The sequence below is a fragment of the Nuphar pumila genome, chromosome 13 (assembly GCF_984573655.1).
Source record: "Nuphar pumila chromosome 13, dmNupPumi1.hap1.1, whole genome shotgun sequence".
Lineage (NCBI taxonomy): Eukaryota > Viridiplantae > Streptophyta > Magnoliopsida > Nymphaeales > Nymphaeaceae > Nuphar > Nuphar pumila.
Window position 1 is genome coordinate 73,794,081 of NC_143261.1, and position 26,567 is coordinate 73,820,647.

The 26,567-nt window shown below is 39.2% G+C and overlaps 1 protein-coding gene across 1 annotated transcript; it reads right to left on the reverse strand.

Moving 5' to 3' along the window:
• Positions 1-10,002: 10,002 nt before the first annotated feature.
• Positions 10,003-26,473, reverse strand: LOC149818710 (homeobox protein knotted-1-like LET6). Its single transcript, XM_089986279.1, has 4 exons — positions 26,060-26,473; positions 25,694-25,937; positions 10,311-10,555; positions 10,003-10,206 (listed from the first exon to the last, which is right to left on the reverse strand). The coding sequence occupies exons 1-4, from the start codon at positions 26,471-26,473 to the stop codon at positions 10,003-10,005; spliced, it is 1,107 nt and encodes a 368-aa protein (XP_089842405.1).
• Between the last annotated feature and the right edge of the window lie 94 nt (positions 26,474-26,567).

Sequence of the window (26,567 nt, forward strand, 5' to 3'; positions counted from 1 at the left end):
AATCATAACTCTATACGTATCGAAGATACATAATCAAAGGATAAAAAATGTCATGCAATATATTCAAACATTGCAATACCTTCAAATCATTCAAGTCATTGCAATATATTTCAATACATTCAAATCATTCACATCAAATAGAGGTTTGTATTACAAGATTTATTTCACTAGCTCAAGAATTTTTCCTCATCACTTGTTTGACTTTCATATTCTTCTTCTTCCTCCTCCTTTTTTTCATCTTCTTCATTGGCCGCTCATCCACTTAGTATATCATTTGGATCACATTCTTCCATGAATGTTCCATCGACCAATGGAGATATGACATGCATACCATGCGCAATATCGTGACCATAAGAGAAGTCATAAATATCATCTAATTGATAATAATCACTCTCTTCAATTAACTTGTCTTCTTGTAACTGATCATACTCGGGGTATAGTTTGGACTTCACCTTGCAATACCCACCATTCATTTCTATCTAACTTCTTTGTACTCGGATATAAAGTATAGTAAACTTGTTGAGCTTGCGAGGCTAATATGAATGGTTCATATGTTCTAAACCTTGATTTATGATTCACCTCCACAATGCCTGAGGCTTTGTCTACTCTTGTTGCAGTGGGATCAAACCAATGACACTTGAATAAAGTTACCCTATTATTTATGCCTAAGTAAGTCAAATCCATTATTTTTTCTATAACACCGTAGTGGTCATGTTCATTTTCACCGTAGCTGCTACCCTTGACACACACACCACTATTTATCATTGACTTGTTTACACCGTAGTCTTTTGTATGGAATCAATAACCATTTACGATGTACCCATTGTAACATTACACAGCTTTGGTCAGACCATTTTTGTAAATCACATATTCCTTGATCTTTAACATCACCATGATGGACCTATAAACATAAACAATGACTGTGATTATGACCAATTAAGTAATTTATTGTTATTTACACAGAGACAACAATGTATGTCATCGTCCTTACCAACTCTTTCAACCATGACACAAACTTATTTTCACGTTCTTTTTGTACTTCTGCATCAGTGAGATATGAAAGTTCACTTCGCAACTCCAGATCAAATCGTCTGCACTTAACAAATACTTATATTACCGCACCATGTATGAACATATAGAACATAAAAGGATATAGATTTGTGTTGGGTCTACATATATTTACTCGATGTATGGGTCGATCACTCAGCAATTTAAAAAGATATAGATTTGTGCTGCATCTTGCTCTCGATCTTCCAAGAGTCTTGATCGGCAACTGCCAAAGGCATGTTCAAGTGGTTGAAATATCGACAGTTTGTCAGCTACAGTAACAAACTTATTTTCACGTTCTTTTTGTACTTCTGCATCAATGAGATGTGAAAGTTCACTTTGTAACTCCAGATTAAATCGTCTGCACTTAACAAATACTTATATTACCGCACCATGTATGCACATATAGAACATAAAAGGATATAGATTTGTGTTGCGTCTACATATACTTACTCGATGTATGGGTCGATCACTGAGCAATTAAAAATGATATAGATTTGTGCTGCATCTTGCTCTCGATCTTCCAAGAGTCTTGATCAGCAACTGCCAAAGGCATGTCCAAGTGGTTGAAATATCGACAGTTTGTCAGTTACAGTAAATTATTCTCCATCATCGTTACGAGGTGGGCATGTGTAACATGTTGGAATGTAAGGTTCAAAGTACATAGATGAGAAATTTGAAATCTCTTCTAAAGTGCATGCCTCACAAATAGCGCTCTCTACTCTTGCTTTAGTCCAAACCTTTTTTTTTAGGTCAAACATGCATCTGTCAAAAATATACATATTAGATTATAATAAATTTCTCAATAGCATTGAAAAGAAAAATATAAGAAAACATATACCTTTCAAATGGGTACATCCACCGATATTGCACAGGACCATCAACCCTTAGTTTATATGACAAATGTATGATCAAATATTCTATAACATCGAAAAATGCTGGCGAAAATATCTTCTCTAGTTGACAAATAATAGTGGCGACAGAATCTTCGAGATTCTTTACCTCAGATACTACGACTTACAATACGCACAATATCCTAAAAAATCTACTCAAATCGGATAATACCCCCCATATAGGTTTGTCTAACATATCATGGAATGCTAGGGGTATCAACCGTTGCATAAAGACATGATAATCATGGCTCTTCAACCCATATAATTGTCTCTCATCTATCTTCACAGCCCGAGCAATATTAGAGACGTATCCATCTGAAAATCTCAATTGTCTTAACCATTGACATAATTGCTTTATTTGATCTAGTCCAAGTACGTACTTTGCCTTTGGTTTATGTACTTTGTCATTGTACTCTTTGAGTTTCAATTCTGGTCTTTTACATATTACTTTTAAATCCATACGAACCTTTGGATTATCCTTTGTTTTCTCTTTCACATTCATTGTTGTATTGAACATATTACCAAACACATTTTTTTTCACATGCATCACATCCAAATTATGTCGTATTAATAAGGTCGGTCAATATGGTAGTTCCCAAAATATAGATTTCTTTGTCCAATTGTGATTCTTCCTAAATCCAAGGAATGGCGTCGAGCTACAAGCATCTGTCAGTCCATATGAAAAGTATCACAATCTTCTTAAAATCTCTATGCTAGACAATCTTATGGGTGGACCTTCCATTTCAGTTGTGCCTTCTCGAAACACATTCCTTTGTCGTCGGAATGGATGGTCGCTGGGTAGAAATCGATGGTGACACTTAAACTAGCATGACTTCCTTCCATGCATCAATCTAAAAGATTTTGTATCATTCGTGCAGTACGGACATGCCAACCTCCCATGTGTGCTCCAACCAGATAACATACCATACGCAGGAAAGTCACTGATTGTCCATAGAACAACAACCTTCATATTAATTTTTTTTATGAGCATCATACATGAGAACACCGTCATTCTACAGTACTTTCAGTTCATCAATCAATGACCTTAAATATACATCAAGATTTTGACCCGGAGAGGTCAGACCAGGGATCAATAGAGACAAGAAAAGATTTTGACACTTCATACACAAGCTTGGAGGAAGGTTGTATGGAGTTACAAATACTGGCCAACACGAGTATGAAGTTGATCTACTACCAAATAGATTAAATCTATCTGTACATAAACCGAGCCTAACATTTCTCACTTCCATTGCAAAGGTCTGATGAGTACGATCAAAGTGCTTCCAAGCTTCCGCGTTAACAGGATGCATGATCTTATCTTCATCATATCAAACTTTATTTGCATGTCATCTCATGTGTTTAGCTGTCCTCGAAGACATATACAATCGTTGCAATCTAGGGGTGAGAGGGAAGTAACAAAGCGACTTGTATGACACTTCTTTTGACATCGTGCTACCATTGCCTCTTGTCTTTGGCTTGAACCGAGGATGCCCACATGACAGGTATGATCTGCTATTTTCTTGATCTTTGAAATACAACATGAAGTGATTTGGACAAGTATCTATCTTTTGATACCCCATACCTAGAGCGTTGACCATAACTTTCGCACGATAGAAATTTTGTGGCAATTTCTCATCCTTAGGCAACATACTCTTCATAATAGAGCACAAATGATCAAAACATAATTGACTCAAATTAAACTCGGACTTTAAATTCAGTAGTTGAGAAACTGCGAAAAAGATAGTGTGACTCTCGCAACCATTCTAAAGTGGCTCATCAGCATCTCTAAGTAAATCATAAAATCTACTATTTGCATCGTTTGGTGCTTCTTCCTCTACCCTAGTTGTTACATCACTAGGACCTATAGTAGAACCCAGCTCTAGTCTTGCGACATCAAATATCAAATTCATATATGGATTATCGTGCACCACATCCACCCGTGCATCAAAATTGTTCTTAAATTCTTCACCATGAAACGTCCAATTTTGATAATCACTCACAAAACCCTTTCTGAATAGGTGATGTCTAATGCCATGAGGTTCTACAAATCGATTGTTCTTACAAATCTTGCATGGACACCTAATTCGACCTTTGGGATCCACTGTACTAACACTTGCCGTTGCAAATTCAATAAAACTTTCAACATCATCCATATATTCAAGCGATACCTCATTATCAACTATCCTACGATACATTCATTCACAGTTTGCAGTCATTTTGTCGTATGATGTTATGAATATTATCTTAACCAGTTAAAAGAGAATCATCAGAGTGCTATGATGAAGAAAATATCAAATTTATCATGCATTCGTGGTAGATGTAATAATTTAATATATATATCACACACACACACACACACACACACACACACACACATATATATATATATATATATATATAATGTCATACAATTACAAGAACTATGATGCATGCATTGATAACTTAATATTTTCATGTGCAAACTATTCATAACACAATACATTCATTTGAAGCATGTTTTCATAATACAATTTCACATGAAAGCTATAATCAAATTGAAAGTAACTTCATGCAAGCATGGATACAATCACATCAAACATTGCAATACATTCAAATCATTTATATCAAAACAATGCCAAACATATATCTATAGTAAACACACTCCAATATTCGGCTAACTACTACCATGACTAGCATGAAATCCAAACTTCAAAAATAAGAACACTTCTATTTTCATACATTAAAATCATGCTCAGTATGATCTCTGAACTCTATCAAAGCAGTTCTAGATATCCACAACTAAGTGAGTGTGTGAACAGAAAAGTGTTGCATCCAAGAAATTAAATAACATGTGATGCACATGCATCAATTACTCACCACAGGTATTTACCTAATTTGTATTGCTTTTGTCACTTACTTACCATGGGTGGTGGGGCACAAGCGGGATCCGTTGAGAAATCTGCAAGAGACACTATGTTAAAATGAAGTTTATTATCCGATAACAAGGAGGGTGACGCCCTTCGTCGGAAACGAACCCGGACAGGGAGACACAACCCTCTGGTGAAAGCGACACAGATAGGGGCACTGCCCCTACCGACAATAAGGTCAAGGCAGGGAGGTTTCGCCCCCTCCTGTATCAATCATGAGGCAGGAGGTCTCGCCCCCTGTCGAGGCAAAATTTTTTGGCAGGAGGATTCGCCCCCTATCGAGGCAAAATTTTCCGGCAGGGGGATTCGCCCCCTGTTGAGCAAAATTTCCTGGAAGGGGGATTCGCCCCCTGCCGGGCCAAAAAGACAAGGGGCAGGGGGGCTTCACCCCCTGTTAAAATTATCGAGGAGAGGGGGGCAAAGCCACCCCCTGCCAGAGAAAACAAAAGGGCAGGGGGCTTCTTCCCCTACCGACCATTCTCTAATAGCGGACAGGGGGGGCCCTATCAGCAAAGTCAAAAGGACAGGGGCGGAGCCCCCTGTCCTGTCGAAGAGATCAAGGGAAAGGGGAGGGCCTGACAGAGGCGATCAGGGCCTCTGTCAGCCCCCGTTGACTACACAGGGGTAGGGAGGGCCCAACAGAGGCTGTCGAGCCTCTACTGGCCCTTCGGCAACCGTAGGGGGAAGAGGGCGGCTACACCATAGGGGAAAGGAGAATGGTTACCTGCGGACGGGGCTCACCGAAAATCCAAAGGGGGAGCAATGAGAGAGAGAACGGGACGAGGAAAGAGAGGTCGACGGTCGTCGGTCAGGCGGGCGGGCCAACGGAGGTCGACGAGCGTCGATCGGGTGGGCGACAGGAGGTTGCCTGGCGGCGGGCAGGCGACGACCGACGACTAGGGATGGCAGTGGGGCGGGGCGGGGGACAAGGTCTCCACCCCCGCCCTGCCTCAAGATTTTATCCTCCACCCCCGCCTCCCTCCCCGGCGGGGAATGAATTTTATCCTCCATCCCTGTTTCATGTCCTCCATCCCCTGTTTAAACGGAGATGAGGCGAGGATATTGCGGGGAAAAGTGGTCGGGGCGTGGATAAGGCGGGGACGGGACGGGGCGGGGCGGGGAAAAGTGCACGTCCATCTCCGCCTCCATCCCCGTTTCATACCCTTCATCCCTGGTCCAAACGGGGCGAGGCGGGGCCCCGCTTTCCTCCGGTCCACTGCCATCCCTATCGCCGACGGGCGGGCGATGAGAGGTAGACGGCCGGGCGGGCCAACGGGGGTCGACGGGCGCCAGTCGGGTGGGCGACGGGAGGTCGCTGGTCGGGCGGGCGATGGGAGGTCGCCTGGCAGCGGGTGGGCGACGACAGGACAACGGGCATGTGATGGGAAGCAGACGAGCGACTGTCGGGCAATTGACGAAACAGAAAGGGAAAAGGGGCTTGCATTAGGGGTTTAGGAGAAATTTAGCGACAGATTAGCGACCAAAACATTTCGTCGCAAATGTGTGACGGAGTAACAACAACAAATTTCTGATGTTGAGCCGTCACGAAGTTGCGACAAAACTTGAGACAGAATTTTGCCGTCGCTAATTTGCGATGGATTCCCGACGAAATTTTTTTCATCGTTAAGTCCGCAAATAATTTGAATGTTAGCGACAGATAGTTTTCTCTAGCTAATCTGTCGCAAATTGGCGACAAAAAAAATCTGTCGTAAATTTTCATCGCTAATTAGAGTTTTTCTTATAGTGGGTAGAGTAAAGGAGGGCTAGAAAATGGTGTCTCTATTTTCCTAGGGGTGTCCAACTTTAGGGTATTGTCAAGAATTTTTCTTCAACTTTTAGATTTTTGTTATGAAGAAAATTGTAACTTATGTAGAGATGTTACTGCCCCTTTACACTCTATTTATACCCTTATTTTGTGCCTTGATGAATTAAGAAATAGAATTGAAGATTTATCTCTCTCTTCTCTCTCAAATTCATCCCTCCTTTCTAGTTTATGCCCCAAGGGTCTCTCTCTCTCTCACGTTTCACTCTCTTTGCAGATGCATCGAGATTAGACCCTCTCCTTGGTCTACCTTTGTCCAAGCTCAGGTGAACGGTGGACTCGAGCTTGGTGGTGGTCAAATCCTTGATGCATCATTCTGCGCCCAGACGACCCCCCCTGAACCTCCAGACCTATAGCAGACATTCTCAAGAGACCCCTCTGTGTCCCAGTAAGTCAACCAACCTTTGCCATATTTTTCTGCTCAAGGTCATCTTTCCACGGAGTGTAACCAAGGTTAGTAGCAAAGGTTTTGATTTTTTGCCCGATACTAGGTCCAACATCATCTGATCCTCCAATATTTTCTAACATGGGTTGCTCGGATTCTGGTCTCTAAGGAGCTGTTGGCCGATCTTGCTCTTGACTAACTAATTGATGCATCGTCAGAAGTATTCTTCCCAAGTCATTTCTGTAGACTCAGGCTGAAAATACTCCCAGATCTGATTGTTCCAATTGTGGATCCTCGCTTTAACTTTACATTCTAAGGCATATTGCCCAACCCAATTTTGATATCCGATCACATTGCCACAAAAGATTTTCACTTGGTTAGTGGAAAAGAATAATCTGAGTGAAGGGGGGTGGGGAAGCAAAAAATAACATATATTAATATAAAAAAACATACAAAATAAAGAGAAAGTAAGGAAAAAGAGAGTGGGGGAGTGAAGAAAGTGTGAAGTGTGTATTTTGTGAGATAGAAAGCAAGGTTATTACAAATGAGAAGCGAGCTTCATCACGCTTCCGCTTTCTGAGTGAAGCGTGACACTTCTCATTTAGAAGCTGCACTCCTCTCCAAAGGAGAAGGTTCATGTAAGGGGTGTCAATGGGTAGGGTTTGACCTGGACTCAATCTATACCAAACCCTATAGGGTCAAGGTTTGGTGATAAATAAGGTCTGATTACAATCTGAGCCAGACCGAAGGGTCCGATTAATATATGGAGACAGGTATGGTTTGTGAAATTTCATGACAGACCCGGGTGCTGACCCAAGTTCTGACTAAGATCCTTAATTTTTCAATGTAAAAAGGTGAAAAAATATTATTTTTCTGGGTATGATCCAGTTCTGATTCATGTAATCCTTATAGGATTCGGGTATGGTTTATCTTATGGTGGTTCCGATTGGACCTGGTACCAATATCTCAATCAGGTATGGGTCTGGTTTCACCTAGGTCTGAACCAAACCCGACCCATTGACACCCCTAGTGCTAACCAAACTAGCTTAAAATTTATTGGCAAATTGATTAGATCGAACCAACACTAGCTCTAAAATTTGAAAAGCCAGTTTGATTCTGGATATAAATACACCTTGGATTTTACAACGAAGTCCGAGCTTCATCAATGAGTTGAGCCATGTGGTACTGGATCAAAAGGGCTAAAGATCAGGAAAACCTATTGAAAAAAGTCAAAATGATGAGGTCAATGTTGATTCCAACCTGAATCCACATATTTTCTTACCTGTTGCTGACCATAGACCCAGCAATGTTTATTATAGACCTGATGGAAATCAACATTATTACCCGGATTGAACAGTATGGATGTCCCCCTCTCCCATTAATGATTTCACTAAGCCATTTTTAACATGAACCAGAAACGACGAGCATGAATTGTTGGATCCAAAGCAAAATATGGTCACGACCATCCTGATCCAGATTGGAATTGAATGAGCATGTACTCTTAAGCCCTTAACCAAAATCGAGATAAATCTAAACTGTTTTATTTTTTGAAATTGAAAGTTGTTAGTCTTCACCCAAATTTCATCAGCTCCAGTACAAGGTGTGGGTGTACATATCTTAACCGAATTTAGAACTTATTTTGAGATCTTAATCAAATCCAATCCAAAACGAGAACCATTCTCGGATCCAATGTCAGGTCCCCGCTGACCTAATTATATTTTTTAATGACAGAACCGATTAAAATAAAAAACTTTACCATGTATATTTTAAAAATAAAAGAACTTTACCATGTTTAGATTCCTCAGCAAATGATAATTAATCGATTGAAAATATAATGATTAATTGGCAAAAACTTTACCATGTATATTTTAAAAATAAAAAACTAAAACTAACATTATATTTCAAAAAGGTTTTTAAATTTTATTAAAATTGGTAATGCATATTAAATAAAAATTAAGAATAATTGCATCTTTAATGCTGGTTGGTTTCCACAAAAATGTTAGGATTTTATCAACTTTACCTTTTTTATATCAACTGTTAACAATAATTTTTATAATTAGTTTAATTTCCTTAAACGATGGGTTTTAGAAATCTCAACAAAGTAACTAAATTCAAAATAGTTTAACTTGAACATCTAATTCCTATTTAGGCATCCATGAAAAGAATCAGTGTTCTAACTAAAAATAAAAATGTAAGACAAAAAAATAAAAACATTAAAAAGAGCAAAAACTTCATATAACAAATTGTGATATTTCCACTATCATAATATTGTTTTTAAAGGTTTTAAAATAAAGTCAGGCTATGCTGCATCCACGTAAATTCCGTTGAGAAGGGAATCACACATGGTAAATGGCGAAGAATCTGCTTTGTCTATTCATCAATTTTGATGAAAAATCAAGATCAGTTCCTCGCCAAAATGACCACTTGTGAGTTGGTGATTTATGGAAGATTTGGCCGATGAATCGCCCGAATCACCAAGTTCGGCTACCATCTTTTAAGGTGGCGTATGGGCATACCCATTTTTCAAGAAAATTGGTATTTAGGATATGGCATCACAGAACTGGATGCTATAATATACTGATTTATTCTAGCCATCGGAACATGTGGATGCATCATCCAAACACCTACCAAGAGTAACACACCTAATGATATCAGACTCCAGTGTTCATGTATCGACAACTGCATCTGGCTCACACGCACAAACCAAGACATGCACATGCAAAAGAGAGCAATTTGGACACCAAATGCCAAACTCAGAGAAAAGAGCGCAAGGGCATGTACTGAAACATGGAGAGTAGTCATGAACGACTCAGACTGCCAATCAAGTCAGGTAAATATGCTATAACTTTAAAAAGAGGGGCATGCATGGTATCACATACAAAGCACATAAACTAAACAAACAAACAGTCCAAGGAGGGGAAGCCCATGTGCCTTCCGTGCCGTGGTGAATCAGAGAAGCATGGGACTACAATCCATGGGGAAGTGGTGAGCAGCCATATCATCAATGTAGTAATGAGGATGAGAAGCGTCCATTACCACAAGCTGCATTTCTTCAGATGGCCGCCAATGCCGCTTCCGCTGATTGATAAACCAGTTGTTGATTTGCTTCTGATCAAGTCCTGTAGATTCTGCCAAGGCCAGCTTCTGTGATTCCTACAGTCACAAGGCCAAAGTTGGTGGAACCATGCATGATAAAGCAGGATGAAGCTAGCTACCAATATAAATTACAATGAGTGGGGTTGGGGTGTTAAACCTACCGATGGATATGGCCATTTGTAATGCCTACCCCACCAGTCAAGCAGCTGCTGCCTGGCCTCCTTTGGCAGCTTCCCTTTCTTCCTCTTCTTGAGAAATTCCTGCTTTAGACTGCCAAGGTATCCGCTGTATCTTTTCAGCAGTTGGTCCTTGAGTTCCCTCTCCTCAGCCTGAGGATCGATACGATTTTCGTTCACATCAACCTCATCCTCGGATGATATGTTCCGATCACCACCTTCATTAAAACCTGCCAACATGCCAAAATGCATATCCGCAAAAATGATGAAGGCCTACTAGAAAAGTAAGATGAATTATATTTATTTTCAAGGACGCTATTAGAAATCGGTTCATTTTGCAGCCTGTGAACAACTTCAAGATGTGAGATGAAATGAAGAGAGAGAGAGAGAGAGAGAGAGAGTCTTCCTTGATCTATTGAAAGATATGCAACCCATTCAATCATAAACCCTTGCCTAACTTGACTATAAAAGATTAATCAACTTTAGCAACTATACGGAGGTAAAAAGCCTTTTTTTTTATTTCTTTTTTTTGCTAAGCCAAGGAAAACCACACGACAGGCCTCTGGATTGTAAAACCCATAACATCCCCCTTTCTACCAGAGAGTACACCCACCTTCGACCTCACAGCAAGGGACACAACCCACAGGTTTGGAATTCATGACGTCCTATCAACTTGGTGGCATTCACAAGCTGCCCCTACCAGACGAGGGGAGATTGAATGGAAGTAACGACTGTATTGACATTAACCTCATATGAGAGATCAATGAAGCTATGAACGATGATCACGAGTTGCCAAGATATTTGATAATCAGCAATTTGTCATAGAGAGAAATGGGTGCTGCTTCAGTGTCAACACCACGCCAAAGAACATTTCAGTACAAATATGTCATGGTAGACTATTCATATGAAGCACATCACAATTGGTGTTTCACCAAGTAAATAGATCAACAGCAGACAACCATGTTCACTGTTACTGTTTGAGGGAAATCATGAAATTAGAAAAAGCAACAGAAAAAACATAATCTTTAAATTTTGCATCAACAAAATCATTAAAATAGTACTATCCTGGTAGGCTCCTTATCATTAAAATAACTCAAAAAAAAAATAAAGTACATGTGAAGAAGATTGACCAATGCAAACTAGTTCATATCTTTGGAATACTTCTCCAACACAGAAAGAGAAGGATACAAGGTGAGATCTCAATATCAAGTAAGCATTACAATTAATTAGAACAATAATGTCACAAAAATGAAGGTGATAGCAGGACACTTTTCTAACATCATATGGTCATATAACGAGGTCGATCACAATATCATGCAGACAATTACTGAAAAACAGCTAAAGAACACTAGAAACGATGGAGAAAAACATAAAAAATAATGCCTTGACCAGTAGAAAGTCTGAAAAGTATGTCTGGGGAGCTATTTTACTGCCATAAAAAATGTAATAGAAGTTTTCCTCACAAAATCAGCTATTTAGTTAGAGATGGCAACACTACACGAGGGAATTCTTACAATCAGCTATTTAGGTAGAGATGGCAACATTACATGAGGGAATCTGATATTCTGGATTCCAGTTAGGTCAAGTCTGACTACTTGAGGAAAATCATGAAGGTTCAAAGATGAACAAGCAAATGCAGGTTCACGGTTTACTGAGTGATCTTGAAAAGGTAGTACTCGCAGCATTGTATGAGGAACCAAAAAATAGTCACTTTTGACTGGAATATAGCTCAAAAATCAAATTGTGTCTACTAATAAGAATAATGGTATCACGATCCAGAAAACAAAGTCCAGATAGCTCTTGTAAATAGTTTGTAGTGAAATTTTGCCTCATAATTTTCTGACAATTCCAAAAAGTAGAAAAAGTTTGTAATAGCAGGTGGTATGAATTGATGGAGACATGATGTTTAGGATTCACCTGGATCATGATATCACTAGTCTTGCTAATTGTGCAAATTTCTTATCTGTTTATATGACATAGTTGCGATCATATCATTATGGAAGCCACACTATCAACTGAAAAAAACTTAACCTTGCCTGAAGAATGGAGGGAAGACAATTATTAAGAAAGAAGAATGGGCATTAAAGTAATCATTGCATAACATCCACATAAGGAAACAGTACATGCAATAGACTCGATCGCCACAAGGTTTTAGCGGTTTAGGGCCCCCAAACATTACCATTGTCCAATCAATTGTACATACAATTTACATAGAAAAACCCATTTTTTAGTTTTTCTTGTTTGTTTGGTACATCTAACCTCAGCTGTGATTAACAAGCTCCCTTTAGTAGGAATCAGTTTAGATTGCTAGAATCCACATTTTTCCAGCAACACAAAGGTCAACAGCCATAAAAATGCCAATTTTTTCTGACTTGCGAAAAAACATGTTTTTTCATTGAAAAACACGATCTAGGGGGTTGATTCACACTAAATTGACCATTCTGAACTACATATATGAAGCCAGATTGAGTCAAAATGACTTGCATCCCCAGATCCCAACTAGAATGTAGGTACAATTGACTGTAGCATATATATATATATACAACAACAACAACAACAACTACGCCTTCATCCCAAAACAATTGGGGTCAGCGATATGAACCAAAAAAGAAATTCATTTTGGGTCTTCCACATGAATCCTTTTCCTCCAATCATTTCTATCCAACGCCATGTCCTCGGTGAAGTTCAAAGCATTCATATCCTTTCCTATCATCTCCATCCAAGTCTTCCTAGGCCTACCCCGACCTCTTTTAACTAATATATTTTCCCTCCAACCTTCTAACTGGAGCATCATTAGGCCTTCGCCGAATATGTCCAAACCACCGTAAACGATTCTCTCGCATCTTATTTTCAATGGGTGCAACACCTACCTTCTTACGTATCTCTTCGTTCCGAATCTTATCTTTTATTGTATTTCCACACATCCATCTAAGCATCCGCATCTCAGCTACACTCATTTTTTGAATATGATGTCTCTTGGCAGCCCAACATTCCGTACCATATAGTAAAGCGGGTCTAATAGTCGTCCTATAAAACTTTCCCTTCAACCGCAATGGCATTCTACGATCGCACAACACTCCAGTAGCACTTTTCCATTTCATCCACCCAACCTTTATCCTATGATTTACATCTCCATCAATTTCTCCATACTTTTGAATGATGGATCCCAAATATTTGAAATAATCATTCACCGGTATATCTTGCTCACCAAGCTTCACTACACTCCCATCACTACTTCATTGCTTACTAAACCGACATTCCATATATTCAGTCTTACTCTTACTCAACTTAAAACCTCTAGCTTCCAATGTCTGTCTCCATAATTCTAACTTAGCATTAACCCCAGCTCTAGACTCATCAATCAAAACAATATCATCAGCAAACAACATACACCACGGTACATTTTCTTGAATTGATCTCGTAAGCTCATCCATCACTATCGCAAATAGGAAAGGGCTTAAAGCAGATCCTTGATGTAACCCAACCGTTATCGGAAAATTGGTTGTCACCCCTCCACAAGTGCGGACATTGGTTACTACTCCTTCATACATATCTTTAATTATACTAATGTACTTGAGAGAAACACCTTTCTTCATCATTGTCCACCAGAGAACGTCCCTAGGTACTCTATCGTATGCCTTCTCTAAATCAATAAAAACCATATGCAAATCTTTGTTCCTCTCTCTATATCTTTCAATAAGTTGTCTAAGAAGATGTATAGCTTCCATAGTTGATCTTCCAGGCATAAAACCAAATTGATTCTCCGATATCATGACAACCTTCCTCAACCTAGACTCAATCACCCTCTCCCAAAGTTTCATAGTATGACTCATGAGTTTTATACCACGATAGTTTGTGCAATCTTGTATATCACCCTTATTCTTATATAAAGGCACCAAAGTACTCTTCCTCCACTCATTAGGCATCTTATTTGTACGCCAAATCAAGTTAAAAAGATTTGTCAACCATTCTAAACCTTTCTCTCCCAAGCATTTCCAAGCCTCGATAGGTATACCATCTGGGCCAACTGCCCTTCTTGATTTCATTTTCTTCAAAGCCTCTGCAATTTCTTTCTTTTGAATCTTGCGCATGAAGTCACGATTTATCTCATGAAAAGGAATGGAGAAGTCTCCAAGATCTTGAGCATGACTATCATTAAATAGCTTATCAAAATAATCTTTCCATCTCTCCTTAATCTCCTCATCTTTGACTAAAACCCTTTGCGTTTCATCTTTGATACATCTAACCATACCCAAATCCTTCGATTTCCTATCTCTCATCTTTGCAAGCCTATAAATATCCTTCTCGCCTTCTTTGGTATCCAACTTGTCATAAACCTCCTTATATACCTTAGCCCTCGCGTTTCGAACAACTTTTTTTAGCTTCCTTCTTTGCTATCATATACTTCTCCAAATTCTCATTATCACGACTCTTACTTAGATTTCTATAACACTCTCTTTTAACCTTAATAGCTAATTTGACATCCTCGTTCCACCATGATGTATCCTTACCTAGTGGTGCACCGCCTTTAGACTCACCCAATACCTCCTTAGCTACTTTTCTCATACCACCTGCTATCTTATTCCACATTGATTCTGAATCCTCCTCGAGACACCAATCAACTTCCTTAACTACCTGCTCTACAAACATTCCTTGTTTAGCTCCTTTCAGTGCCCACCACTTAATTCTAGGATCTATCCTATGTCTATCCCTTTTGCGGCATTGTCTAATTCTAAGATCTAAAATTAAGACTCTATGTTGTGTAGCTACACTTTCTCCTGGTATAACCTTACAATCGATGCAACAACCCCTATCTCTCTTTCTAAGTAGGAAAAAATCTATCTGACTCGTATTAACCCCACTTTTAAATGTTACTAGGTGAGACTCCCTCTTCCTAAACCAAGTGTTTGCTAAGATCATATCATAGGACAAACAAAAATCTAAAATCCTTTCTCCACTTTCATTTCTTTCTCCTATACCATAGCCTCCATGGATATTCTCAAATCCATCCCTACTAATGCCTACATGTCCATTAAGGTCACCGCCGATGAAAAGCTTTTCTCCATAAGATGTCTCTTGTACTACTCCATCTAAATCTTCCCAAAATTGATGCTTAATGGAATCATCTAAACCTACTTGAGGTGCATAAACACTAATAATATTAATAATATCCGTACCTAATACTAATTTAATAAGTAAAATTCTATCACCCTTCCTACGGACCTCAACTACATTATCTATAAACTGACGACTCATAACAATCCCTACTCCATTCCTATTCCTATTTATTCCTGTATACCAAATCCTATATCCCCAAGGTTCTATCACTTTAGCTTTCTCACCTACCCATTTGGTCTCTTGAAGACATAAAATATCAATCTTTCTCCTACACATAACATCTACTAACTCTACCAACTTACCAGTTAAAGACCCTATGTTCCAAGTGGCTAACCTAATTTTATGGTCTTGGACTAACTTCTTTACCCCCACCCGTCCAACAAAGTGAGGGAACCCTTGCCTATTTGACACCACACCCGGGCGCCGGTGTGACGCGTCGCTTCTGGGCGACGACCTAGCAACCCTTGCACATTTATCACTGCCTCCGAGCCTAGAGAGTACAGCGCGTCGCTCAGTAGGGAACGCCCCAACGAAATTCTCATATTGGTTCATTTTCATAGGATATGACAGTTTTTATGCTGGCTGTCACAGGCCTACCGCAACCCTCCTCCTTTATCCGGGCTTGGGACCGGTACGATTGTTTGTACCAAACTTAAACCCCATTATATATATATATATATATATATATATATATATATATATATATATATATATAATGGGGTTTAAGTTTGGTACAAACAATCGTACCTACAATCTAGTTTGAATCTTACAATGGGAGTTGTTTTTACATAATCTAGCATCATAGATGTGTTCAACATGCTAGATTTAGTAGGAAACAACTGTTGGATTATGTTTTTCATTGAAAAATATGTTTTTATGAATCTGGAAAAATTGATGTCTTCATAGCTGTTGATTTTTGGATCACTGGAAAAACCTGTATACAGGTCGGATTCGGATTCCGGCAATCCAAAAGCCGGTTCCCACTAAAGAAACCTGCAGATCACATCTATCGCATTAAATGTGAGGAAAAAACCAAAACAAGGGGGTCCACCCCATTTGCTAGGTCGTTTGCACATACAAACTGTAGCAAACATAAACCCTATATATATTCCATTGAATCTATATAATGACATAATATTGTAAATTCCCTGTTTTTTACTATTTCTTGGTCTTGACCAGGCCGATTATACGTAAATTCTACCTTTGAAAAGCAGGAAACAAGCAATCCAAATTGTGTTCAGCACATGTATAAGGCAACAACCAGTAATTCCATAGAACTTTATTTTTTCCCAGACACCTTGCTTGTCTACTTTTATCTGATTTTTTTTTTAATTGATGTCTCAAGTTACATGTGATCATTTAGTCTAAATCCTGTAGACTTATTTACCTTTAAATAGTAGTTCTCTCTGTTATCCCTACTTGAACCACCTTAATAAAATCCATATCACCTAAATTGTTTTTGGTGATCTTAGTGCTAAAGCATGAACCTATAGAGGGTGCAAGATGGATTTTGGTCTGGTTATCTGCTTCATATATAACAGACTTGACTGATCAAAAGTGTAGTCGAACCAAGCCATTGAGTGTTAGTCAACAACATGGCTAGCTTGGTTTAGATACAACTCACTGACAATGACAACTCTGAAGCCAATAGCATGCTCAGCTTTGAACTTAATAATCAGGTCAGCCCAATACAGGAAAGAAACAACCTTCACTATACAAATTAAAGCATGGGTCAACCAAAATCACCAAACTAGCTTGTATGTCAACATTGATTAGCAGCCACTGTTGGGCAGGTCCATGTCAAGAAAATAAAACAAGTCAAAAAAAGTACTAGACATTGTCCAGAATGCTTCCAAAGGATGACATATTCAAATATAAAATAGAAAATCATCCTCTTGCCGGATTGTGTGGAAAATAAAATTACGGATGACATACTAAATAGAAGAAAATCCTTTAGAACAAGATGTTTAAATTTTGTTCAAAGGAACTAGATATAATCATAACTATACCAAAAGCTCACATGTCACAGCACTAGCTTTTGGTGAATAAATTAAATCAAACTGCATGTGACTAGAAAGACTCAGAGTAAATTTCTGTCCTGTAGGATTCCTTATTGGAACAGCCCATAGGAGATGCCACAAAGCCTACATAAATAGATAAAATGCTTCATAGAGTACAATTAATGCACCACCGCAAGCTGATGTATGATGCATAAATAGGAAAGAACCACAAGTCATACATCCTTTAAAATGATTATTATGGTCTTGGCATCCTGCAGAGAAAGTGATTTCACTGTTCATAGGACACTTCATAATCTATTATCATAAGCATTTGACTGATTACATAATAACACATACATATAAATAACATTTTACACAATTCATACTACTAAACATGCTTTCAGGCACATATATAAAAAACATAATCAATTAAAATTAATTGTGCATGCTTCCAATGTTTCACTGAAAAAATCCCAAAAGCAAAGTAACACACATATATATATATAGATATAATAACTAAACACGTTTTCATGATTTCACAGAACAAATCACACACACACACACATATATATATACAAAAAATAACAAAATATATAAGAATAATAAATGACTAAACTGCCCTGACTAGGGCACCTTAATTGGTGCCTAATTGACAAAATTGGTACCTTTTAAGGTACCCACCTAGGAATTGCAAAGCATAGGCATTTTACCTACACTGACTATGGACAAGTCGGTGCCTAGTCGGGTCCTCAGTGCCGAGAACCAAATTTTACAAACCAGATTGCTTGAACTTTAACTTGTTTGCCCTTGTCCAGTCCTAAATTTTCCAGCAACTTTAAAATTCATAACTCCTTGTTTATTGTATCCTTTGACATTGAAATTTGAACCGAACCTACCTTAAGATGTCTGGAACCACGCCCATCAAATTTGAGATTTTTCTAACGCACCAATTGGGAGAATTGATTTTTCTCTCAAACCCTATCTGAACACAACCACCTTGCCTACCTTATTTAACCTATTTTAAACTTACTCATTCCCGTGTTCAAACCTTTTGAACCCCTTGGGCCAAGCGCGCACCAACTGGTATCAAAGCAAACCCTCCATGCCACCTAAGAAAACCTAGGACCAAACACCATAGATGAATCCCGATTTCATCAAGTTTGCCGAAAAGATCAACTTGGTTGGTGGTGTTGAAAACCGCATGAGCGGTCTCGAGGTCAACCTCCAACAAATCACGAACTTGCTGAAGCAACTCCAAGGGAGCTTTCAAGCCGTGCAACAACAATTCCTATCCACTAACCTTGGAGGAGATTTCTGTGAGGAGCATGATGACTTAGAAGACAAGGATGTGCACGAATCCATTCTTGGACCGCACCCAAGAGAGTGGAAAACAGGCCCTAGAATAAATTTTTTTGGCAATTTCCTTGCACTGCTGGTAAAAATTATGTTTTCCACTTTCATGGAAAGAACCCACATGACTGCATGTATAAGGCCAAACAATACTTTTTAAGTCAAACCATGCCCATCGAAAAACAATTAAGATGCGTCATAGCCAGAGTTACCGGAATCACCTAAGTAAAAGGAGAAGCGCGCTTTAGAAGCGCGAAACATTGCGCTTTCGATTTCGCGCTTCCGAAGTGTGCGGGGAAACACCACTTTTAAATGGAAAGTGCACTTCCCTTTAATGGGAAGCGCACTTCCCTCCCATCACGCTTCCCCGTGCTTCCCCCCCATTTTTTCCAATTTTTTTGTATTTCGTATTTTTTCGCTTCCTAGGTCACTTCCGGTTCGCTTCCTAGGTCGCTTCCGAGACGATTTCTGAATCGCTCCTAAGTGGTCCCACGCTTCCCGCTTCCTAAAATTTTGAAAGTAGCTTGCTTCCCGCTCCCGCAACTGGCAATCATAGTCATAGCTCACCTCGATGGTGAAGCTTTAAGGTGGTTTTGATGGCATGAGCAACGCCATGGGACACCTACCCAGTTTGAGTTTGAAAGAGAACTCCTAAAGAGGTTTGGACCTTCGCCCAAAGTGAACCATGATGTAGAAATGAAAAACATTACGTACAAGGGTTCGTCCAAGAATATCCAGCGGAATTTGAGAGCCTATGTACCATGTGCGGGAATTAGTCTGAAACCGCCTTGATAGGCACATTCGTGGGAGGAATTAGGGATGACATACAGGGTAGTTCATGGCTCTAAGAAGTCATCCTTAATAAAAATACCTAGTCGAGCCCCTGACGGGGTGGAAAACCGCAAGCCAAAAAAGGAGGGAGCCAAAGCAAAATTCGGTTACAAGGTGAAGACCAAATTCATTAGCAAGACCCAAATTAATGGCGGATAGGTGAAACAAGGGTCTAAGCTATCATTGTGATGAAAAATGGGCTCTCGAACACAAATATAAATCATTATGAATGTACGTGTGTGAAAGCATGGATGAAAGTGAAGAAGAACAAGTGTGTGATAATGGTGAAACAGATGAGAAAGACGAACAAGGACATGAAATCTCTTATCATGCCCTTATTGGTGTATCCATCCCAAACTCCATGAGGGTGAAAGGGTGCTTGCATAAACAGTAAGTAGAAGCGTTCATAGACACCAGGTCGACACACAACTTTGTGTGAGAAGATCTTGTGCACTTACAACCATTTCAAATGAAATAGCTTGTGCCCAGGTGTTGAGTTGGATCACTAAGGATCCAAATTCAAATTGGATCTTTACGTATTGCGTAAAGAACAAGTGTGTGATAATGGTGAAACAGATGAGAAAGACGAACAAGGACCTGAAATCTCTTATCATGCCCTTATTGGTGTATCCATCCCAAACTCCATGAGGGTGAAAGGGTGCTTGCATAAGTAGTAAGTAGAAGCATTCATAGACACCAGGTCGACACACAACTTTGTGTGAGAAGATTTCGTGCACTTACAACCATTTCAAATGAAATAGCTTGTGCCCAGGTGTTGAGTTGGATCTCTAAGGATCCAAATTCAAATTGGATCTTTACGTATTGCCTATGAAAGGCGCCGATGTGGCAAGTAACCTTTAAAAGGTTAAATCGATTTTTTGCAAAATAGAGAAGTGTTTTGACAAGGCCTAGAAAACAATGTCTAAAGGTCATAGACCTAGGGAAGGAGATGAAGAAGGCTTAGATAAAACTCTCAAAAGTTATAGAGCTACTCAAGAGGCCTTCCTTTGCATGATTAATGTGAAGAGTCAGATAGGATACGATTAAAAACTCCAATACATAAGGGTCACGATGTCTTATCTCAATGAATGGAGGAAGCAAAATTAAATATTTTATCAATTGTAACTTGCAATATATGGGGCAAGGCATGTAAGATACAAAAAGACAGTAAAAAAACATAGAAGTTGAAGAGGACCATCGAAGAAGATCCAAGTAGCCACCCCCACTACCAAGTGAAGGGTGAAGCGGTCTTCTATAAGGGATGATTCTTACTTACCAACGATGCATTGATCTCATCCACCATTACCACTTGTCTCCTTTGGGTGGTCACGAAGGAGTCTTTAAGACCCAACAAAAGATCAAGGGTGAATTATACTGACCCAAAATGAAAGAATACATGAAGTTCATTAAAGAGTGCCTTGCTTGCCAAGGCTAACAAATATGAGGCCATCAAGTGTGCCAGCTACCTCTACCCTTTGCCCATACCAGACCAAGAGTGGTATGATATTTTCATGGATTTGATTGAAAGCCTACCTACCTCCAACAGAAAAGAAGTCATATAAGTCATAGTTAATAGACTCACCAAAATTTTCCGCTTCATGGCGTTGCCCCAAAAATACTCAACCTAGACTGTAGTTAAAGCTTTTCACCAAAACGTAGAAAAACTCTATGGAATTCTCAAATCCATAGTGTGTGACCGAGATTCCCTTTTCACTAGCCGATTTTTAAAAGAATACTTCAATCTTTTAGGAATCAAGATGAAGTATAGTGCAATATACCATCTCCAAACCGATGGCTAAATTAAAGTTGTCAACTGAACAATAGAAACCTACCACGTTGTTGTGCCAGTGAAAAACCTAAGTCTTGAACGACTACCTACCTTGGTCTGAATAGTCCTACAACAACTCCTTCCATTCCTCTACCTAAATTCCCCCTTATAAAGCCTTTCAACTAAAACCTTGACCTATGAGGAGGAAAGTATCAAATCCCTTGAAATGGACCGGCAATTGAGGACAAGAGATGAACTTTTGCGTGATCTCAAGGATAACTTGGCAAGGGCACAAAATTGGATGCGACAAATCCATGGAAAAAATCAGAAGGATAGGGAATTACAAGTCAAGAATGGGGTTTGGTTAAAAAGAACTTGAAGGCAAGTACAAGAGCAAGAATGGATAGTTCAGAAGCTTACACCCCGATACTATGGTTTGTACCAGATCTTAAAGAGGATTTGACCAACTACATACAAAATCAAATTACCACCATCAGTATGGATTCATCTCATGTTATATGTATCAAGAGGCATATCAAAGTTGGAAAGTTGGGGTTGGTAGGGCACACCCAGGGGGTGTCTTCCCCTGTTTTTGGCCTTGATTGAGGGGGCGTAAATCCCTCTTAAAGATGTGGTTAAGAAGGTGCTAAGAATGTGAATAAGAGGATATGAGTCTGGATTATTTTTGTATGTTAGGATTCCAAAAATAGCCTAGTCAATTTGGAGTCTAAGGATACTTAACCAAAATTAGGAGATTTTTAATATTTTATAAAACTTGTGTATGGGTTTAATGTGGACCTCATGTGCCTATAAAAAGGCCTTGTATTTTTCCTTGTAGGCATGAATGAAAATCAGAATTTCTCTGCAAATTCTCATGTCTTCCTCTCTCTCTATCTCTCTAATTTTTGCCTCTCTCAATCTCTCTCTTTCTCTTCTCTTCCCTACCTCATGTCTCTCTCTCACTAAGGCTTCATCTCTCTTCTTTTATCTCTGGTTAATTGATCTCCAATAGATCATGTGAAGCCTAGATTGGATCCTTGAGTGTTCCCCAAGGTCCAGCCTAGCCTCTACGTTGCTAAGTTTGTGGAACAGCTGTGATCAAACCACCCCAAGCCTTTCTTAGCGTAACAAACCTATTCAACAAGTTCAACCATGTGGGAAAGCCCTTCACATGGTCCTTGAGGTCTGTATAGGTCTGAGTCCCTTCCCCTAATCACCCAAACTTAGTTGAACCTATGGTAGCCTAACTCAACCTACCTAAACCCTGCACCCCTTTAACCCTATCAAACTTTGAAAAATCTCCTAAACCAAACCATAAGAAGTCTGGTTCTGATTTTCGAACCTAAGGTGCCTTAGTGTGTCCTTAGTCAACCCCCAAATTTTCAGGATTTATTGAGTCTCCAATGCCTAGAATCTATGTCACATGGGTGCGGGTGCGGGGGTGCGGCAAAAATATAAAAAATTATATATATATATATATATATATATATATATATATATATATATATATATAGTCCAAAAGTTGGAGATAAATGACCCTGGGTGCATTGACTACAGGTTGACTGCATCGGGTGCGAGTGCAGGTGCGACGCGGGTGCGACACCTAGTTGAAGAGTTCCTGTGGCAGGGTCTAGAACCAAATTTTACAAACTGAATTGTTTGAACCTTAAGCTGCTTTTTCCCTTTCCAATCTTGAATTTTCTAACTTTAAAATTCGTAACTCCTCGTACTTTGAAATTTGAACCAGACCTACCTTAAGGTGTTTGGAACCATCCCACCAAATTTGAGATTTTTCTGCTACACCAATTGGGAAAACCAATTTTTCTCCCAGACCCTGTCCGAACCCAGCCACCCTGTCTACCTGATTTGACCCATTTTAGACTTATCCCGTCGGCCCAAGCACACACCCTAATGAATTATCAATAAGTTCTGACATAATAAGTAGTAGAATTCACAAATGCCTAACAAGTTAACCACCATGCTTTTGAATACATAAATGCTAGGCCATCTCATAAGAAAACATTTTTTGAAATCTCTTATAAGGCACGCCTACTAATGATAAACTCCTCTATGAAATTTTTACATGCAGAATGAAACTAATGCTTCAACTGTATGAGTGTCAATGGATTCTTCTTATTCAAATGCCCAATTAGATAAAAAGGTTCACTCTAAAACATAATAAACTATTGCTGTTAAAAATGTATTTAGCAAAAACAACAAAGAACCCTAACATTATTGTAAGTTCTGGCACTGCTTTCATTTTTAACGATTATGTATCAGTTAAGTTTTTCCATCTAATCTTTTAAGGTCTGAAATAAAATCATTAACTAGACCAACAACAATGGAATTGTGTTCCTCTAAAAAAAATGGAATTGTGAGTAAAACTATCTGCTAATGGTAACTCATTGGTCATTAATGCCGCCTCACATATTTCATATGGTAAATATTGTCCTTCAAAAATCAGATAATAAGAGTTTAGGACAAATGTTCTCGGAAGGATGCTAAAAGATAACAATACAAGGCCAATGAATTGGACTAATGACTATTAAATCCCAAGCATCGTGATTGGAGAATGCTACCACAATTGTGGTAAGAAACCTTAAACATATTGAAAAAAGGTTATCTGTTGTGGTCATGCCTGCCATGCTCAATAACCATGAAGCGAAATAGATAATAATATTTAGATGCAAAATCTGTCTCTATGCACATGTAAATCTCAAAATGTGTCAGTAAGTTTGAACATTCTATAACTAACAAATATAGTTAGCCTTCTTCATAGCCAAAAGATAATGCAGAAAGAAAAGAAACAATATTAAAAAAAATACTTAATGAACTTAAGAAATCTGACATTCAAAATGGGGAAGCATCTTTCTACTACAACAGAATGGGAACAAATATTCAGACATTACAGTTAATATTTATACCCAAACACTTCTTGTTTGTGATGGAACAATAAAACACCCAAACACTACTTGTTCGTGATTGAACAATAAAACAATGCTACCCAAACGCTGCTTGTTTGTGATGGAACAAAAAAACAATACAGTCAACTAAGATCTCTTGCCTGCCACTTATCCAGCTATAGCAGTTTGCCTCAGGCATTGATAGCACTTACCAATGACTAGGCCCCTTAATCCACATGATAACGTGGCACATTCATACCAGTATAACCTTCTTAATAATAAGGATCTGACCAAGGAATGCGTCAATTTATAGGGAGTTCTTGATTTGCTATCAAATAACAAAAAACATACAAGGTGATAACTACTTTGCCACAATTGATGCAAAAACTAGGCATGATTTAGTGGAACCTCGTTCATTCTTCAATCCATAACGCATTTACATCAGCACATATGTTCTAACATTGGTGATTGCACAACTGATAACAAAGTGCAGAACCAACTAATGCTAAGTTGATATACTGAGTGTCGTGTATCACTTTATAACATGCTTGAATGAGGTTTAACTGGTAATATGAAAAGTTGGCACCCAGAACAAGGTTGGCAACATTTTCCAAAGTCCAAAATCAAATGCAGGTGATCTCCTAGAAATACAACAAACATCAACCAAAGGATATTCATGCTTTCCTCATTAGAAGGCTGAAAAACGGGGTATCAATATGAACAGCATATGCGTCTAGCTGAAAGATTTTCGTCTGCCTTGAAAAGCGTTTCATGTTCTTTCCGGGGAGAGAGAGAGAGAGAGAGAGTTTCTTCCACCTTCGAAGAACGAACGGATGAACGTTTTCTAGGCAAGGTTTTGCATGCCAATTTATATGTACCCACACGCCACTCTGCCAACACGTAGATAATAATGATAAACAAAATAAAATAAACTAAGCAGCGTATCTGATATCGGAAAAGAACACCCGTTTTTATTGTTTTTCTTGGGATATTGATCGTCTTTTTCGTCTTCAATTAATATAACTAAGAGTTGATAATACTATTCACGATGTTCTCGGCCCCATTCCAGACAACTACCATATTTATTGTTCTTCAATATTTTCTTTGATGAACATATTTGCTATCGTCTTAAAAATGCAGTTCTGTCGAAGGAAGATCAATTAGTCACATGTTGCCACTAAATAATTCACAAACAGAGAACAGAGGATGGTTAACATGTAAGATGAACATTTTGTCCTCTCTCTCTCTCTCTCTCTCTCTCTCTCTCTCTCTCTCTCTCTCTCTCTCTCTCTCTCTCTCTCTCTCTCTCTCTCTCTCCTTCTGGGCTTCAGCGTGCTTACCTGCTGGTGCCCATTGAGTGGTTTGAAAAGGATGACAGGGAATGATGGGAGGATTTACCTGACTGAGACGATGTCACTGTGAGGGCCTTGAACTGAGACTCAATCTTGTTGATGAAGAGCATGGCTTCTTTGAAAGGCTTGGTCAGTTCTTGCTCATATTTGGTCAGCATCTCGCAGTAGGCCTCCATGAACTGGTCGAGTGCTGGATCTTCACCTACGCAGCTCATGCCGACTCTGGTGGCAGCCTGTTCTGATGCGCACACCTCTTCCAGTTGAGCAATCACTTCTGAGGGAGCACCCACCTTCCACATCAACAATAAGTCTCAAATTAATATCCACGCAAGATAGAAGATAGACAATTAATGTCTCTCTCTCTCACACACACACAAAGAGATGCAAAAAGGAAAGAAAAGTTAAGATGTGCCTTATGGCAATTGGCATATGCTGTCAACAGACGTGGGTAGTGAGGATGTGCCATTATTTTGGCCTTCAAAGAGCTGTTACTGTCATCCACGGAGTAGCAGTTCTGGTCATCATGTGATGGCGGAGGAGGAAGAAGAAGAAAGTGGGGAGAAGAAGAGGAGGAAGAAGAAGGGAGAAGAAGAAGACTGTTGTTTGGAGAAAGCAACGGTGTATGCCCTCCACCCATTACACTAATAGAGTTGTTGCAGCTGCTGTTAGGCTGTGGGGTGTCATCAAGGCGGTCACTTCCACCACGCTTGGTCATCAAAGGCATCATTATCGCTGGGATGGTACTGGTTTTGGCACTACCACCTTCGGAAAATCCCAGCAGGCCGCTGCTTCCCCCATACATGCAGGAATTACTAGGTACCTCCATTTCCTTTTAGCCACTACCTCCTCGCTCTCTTGTTATTCTAAAACAAATTATTCCTTTAAGCTTGCCGGCTACGGCAGGGACGCAGACACGAACA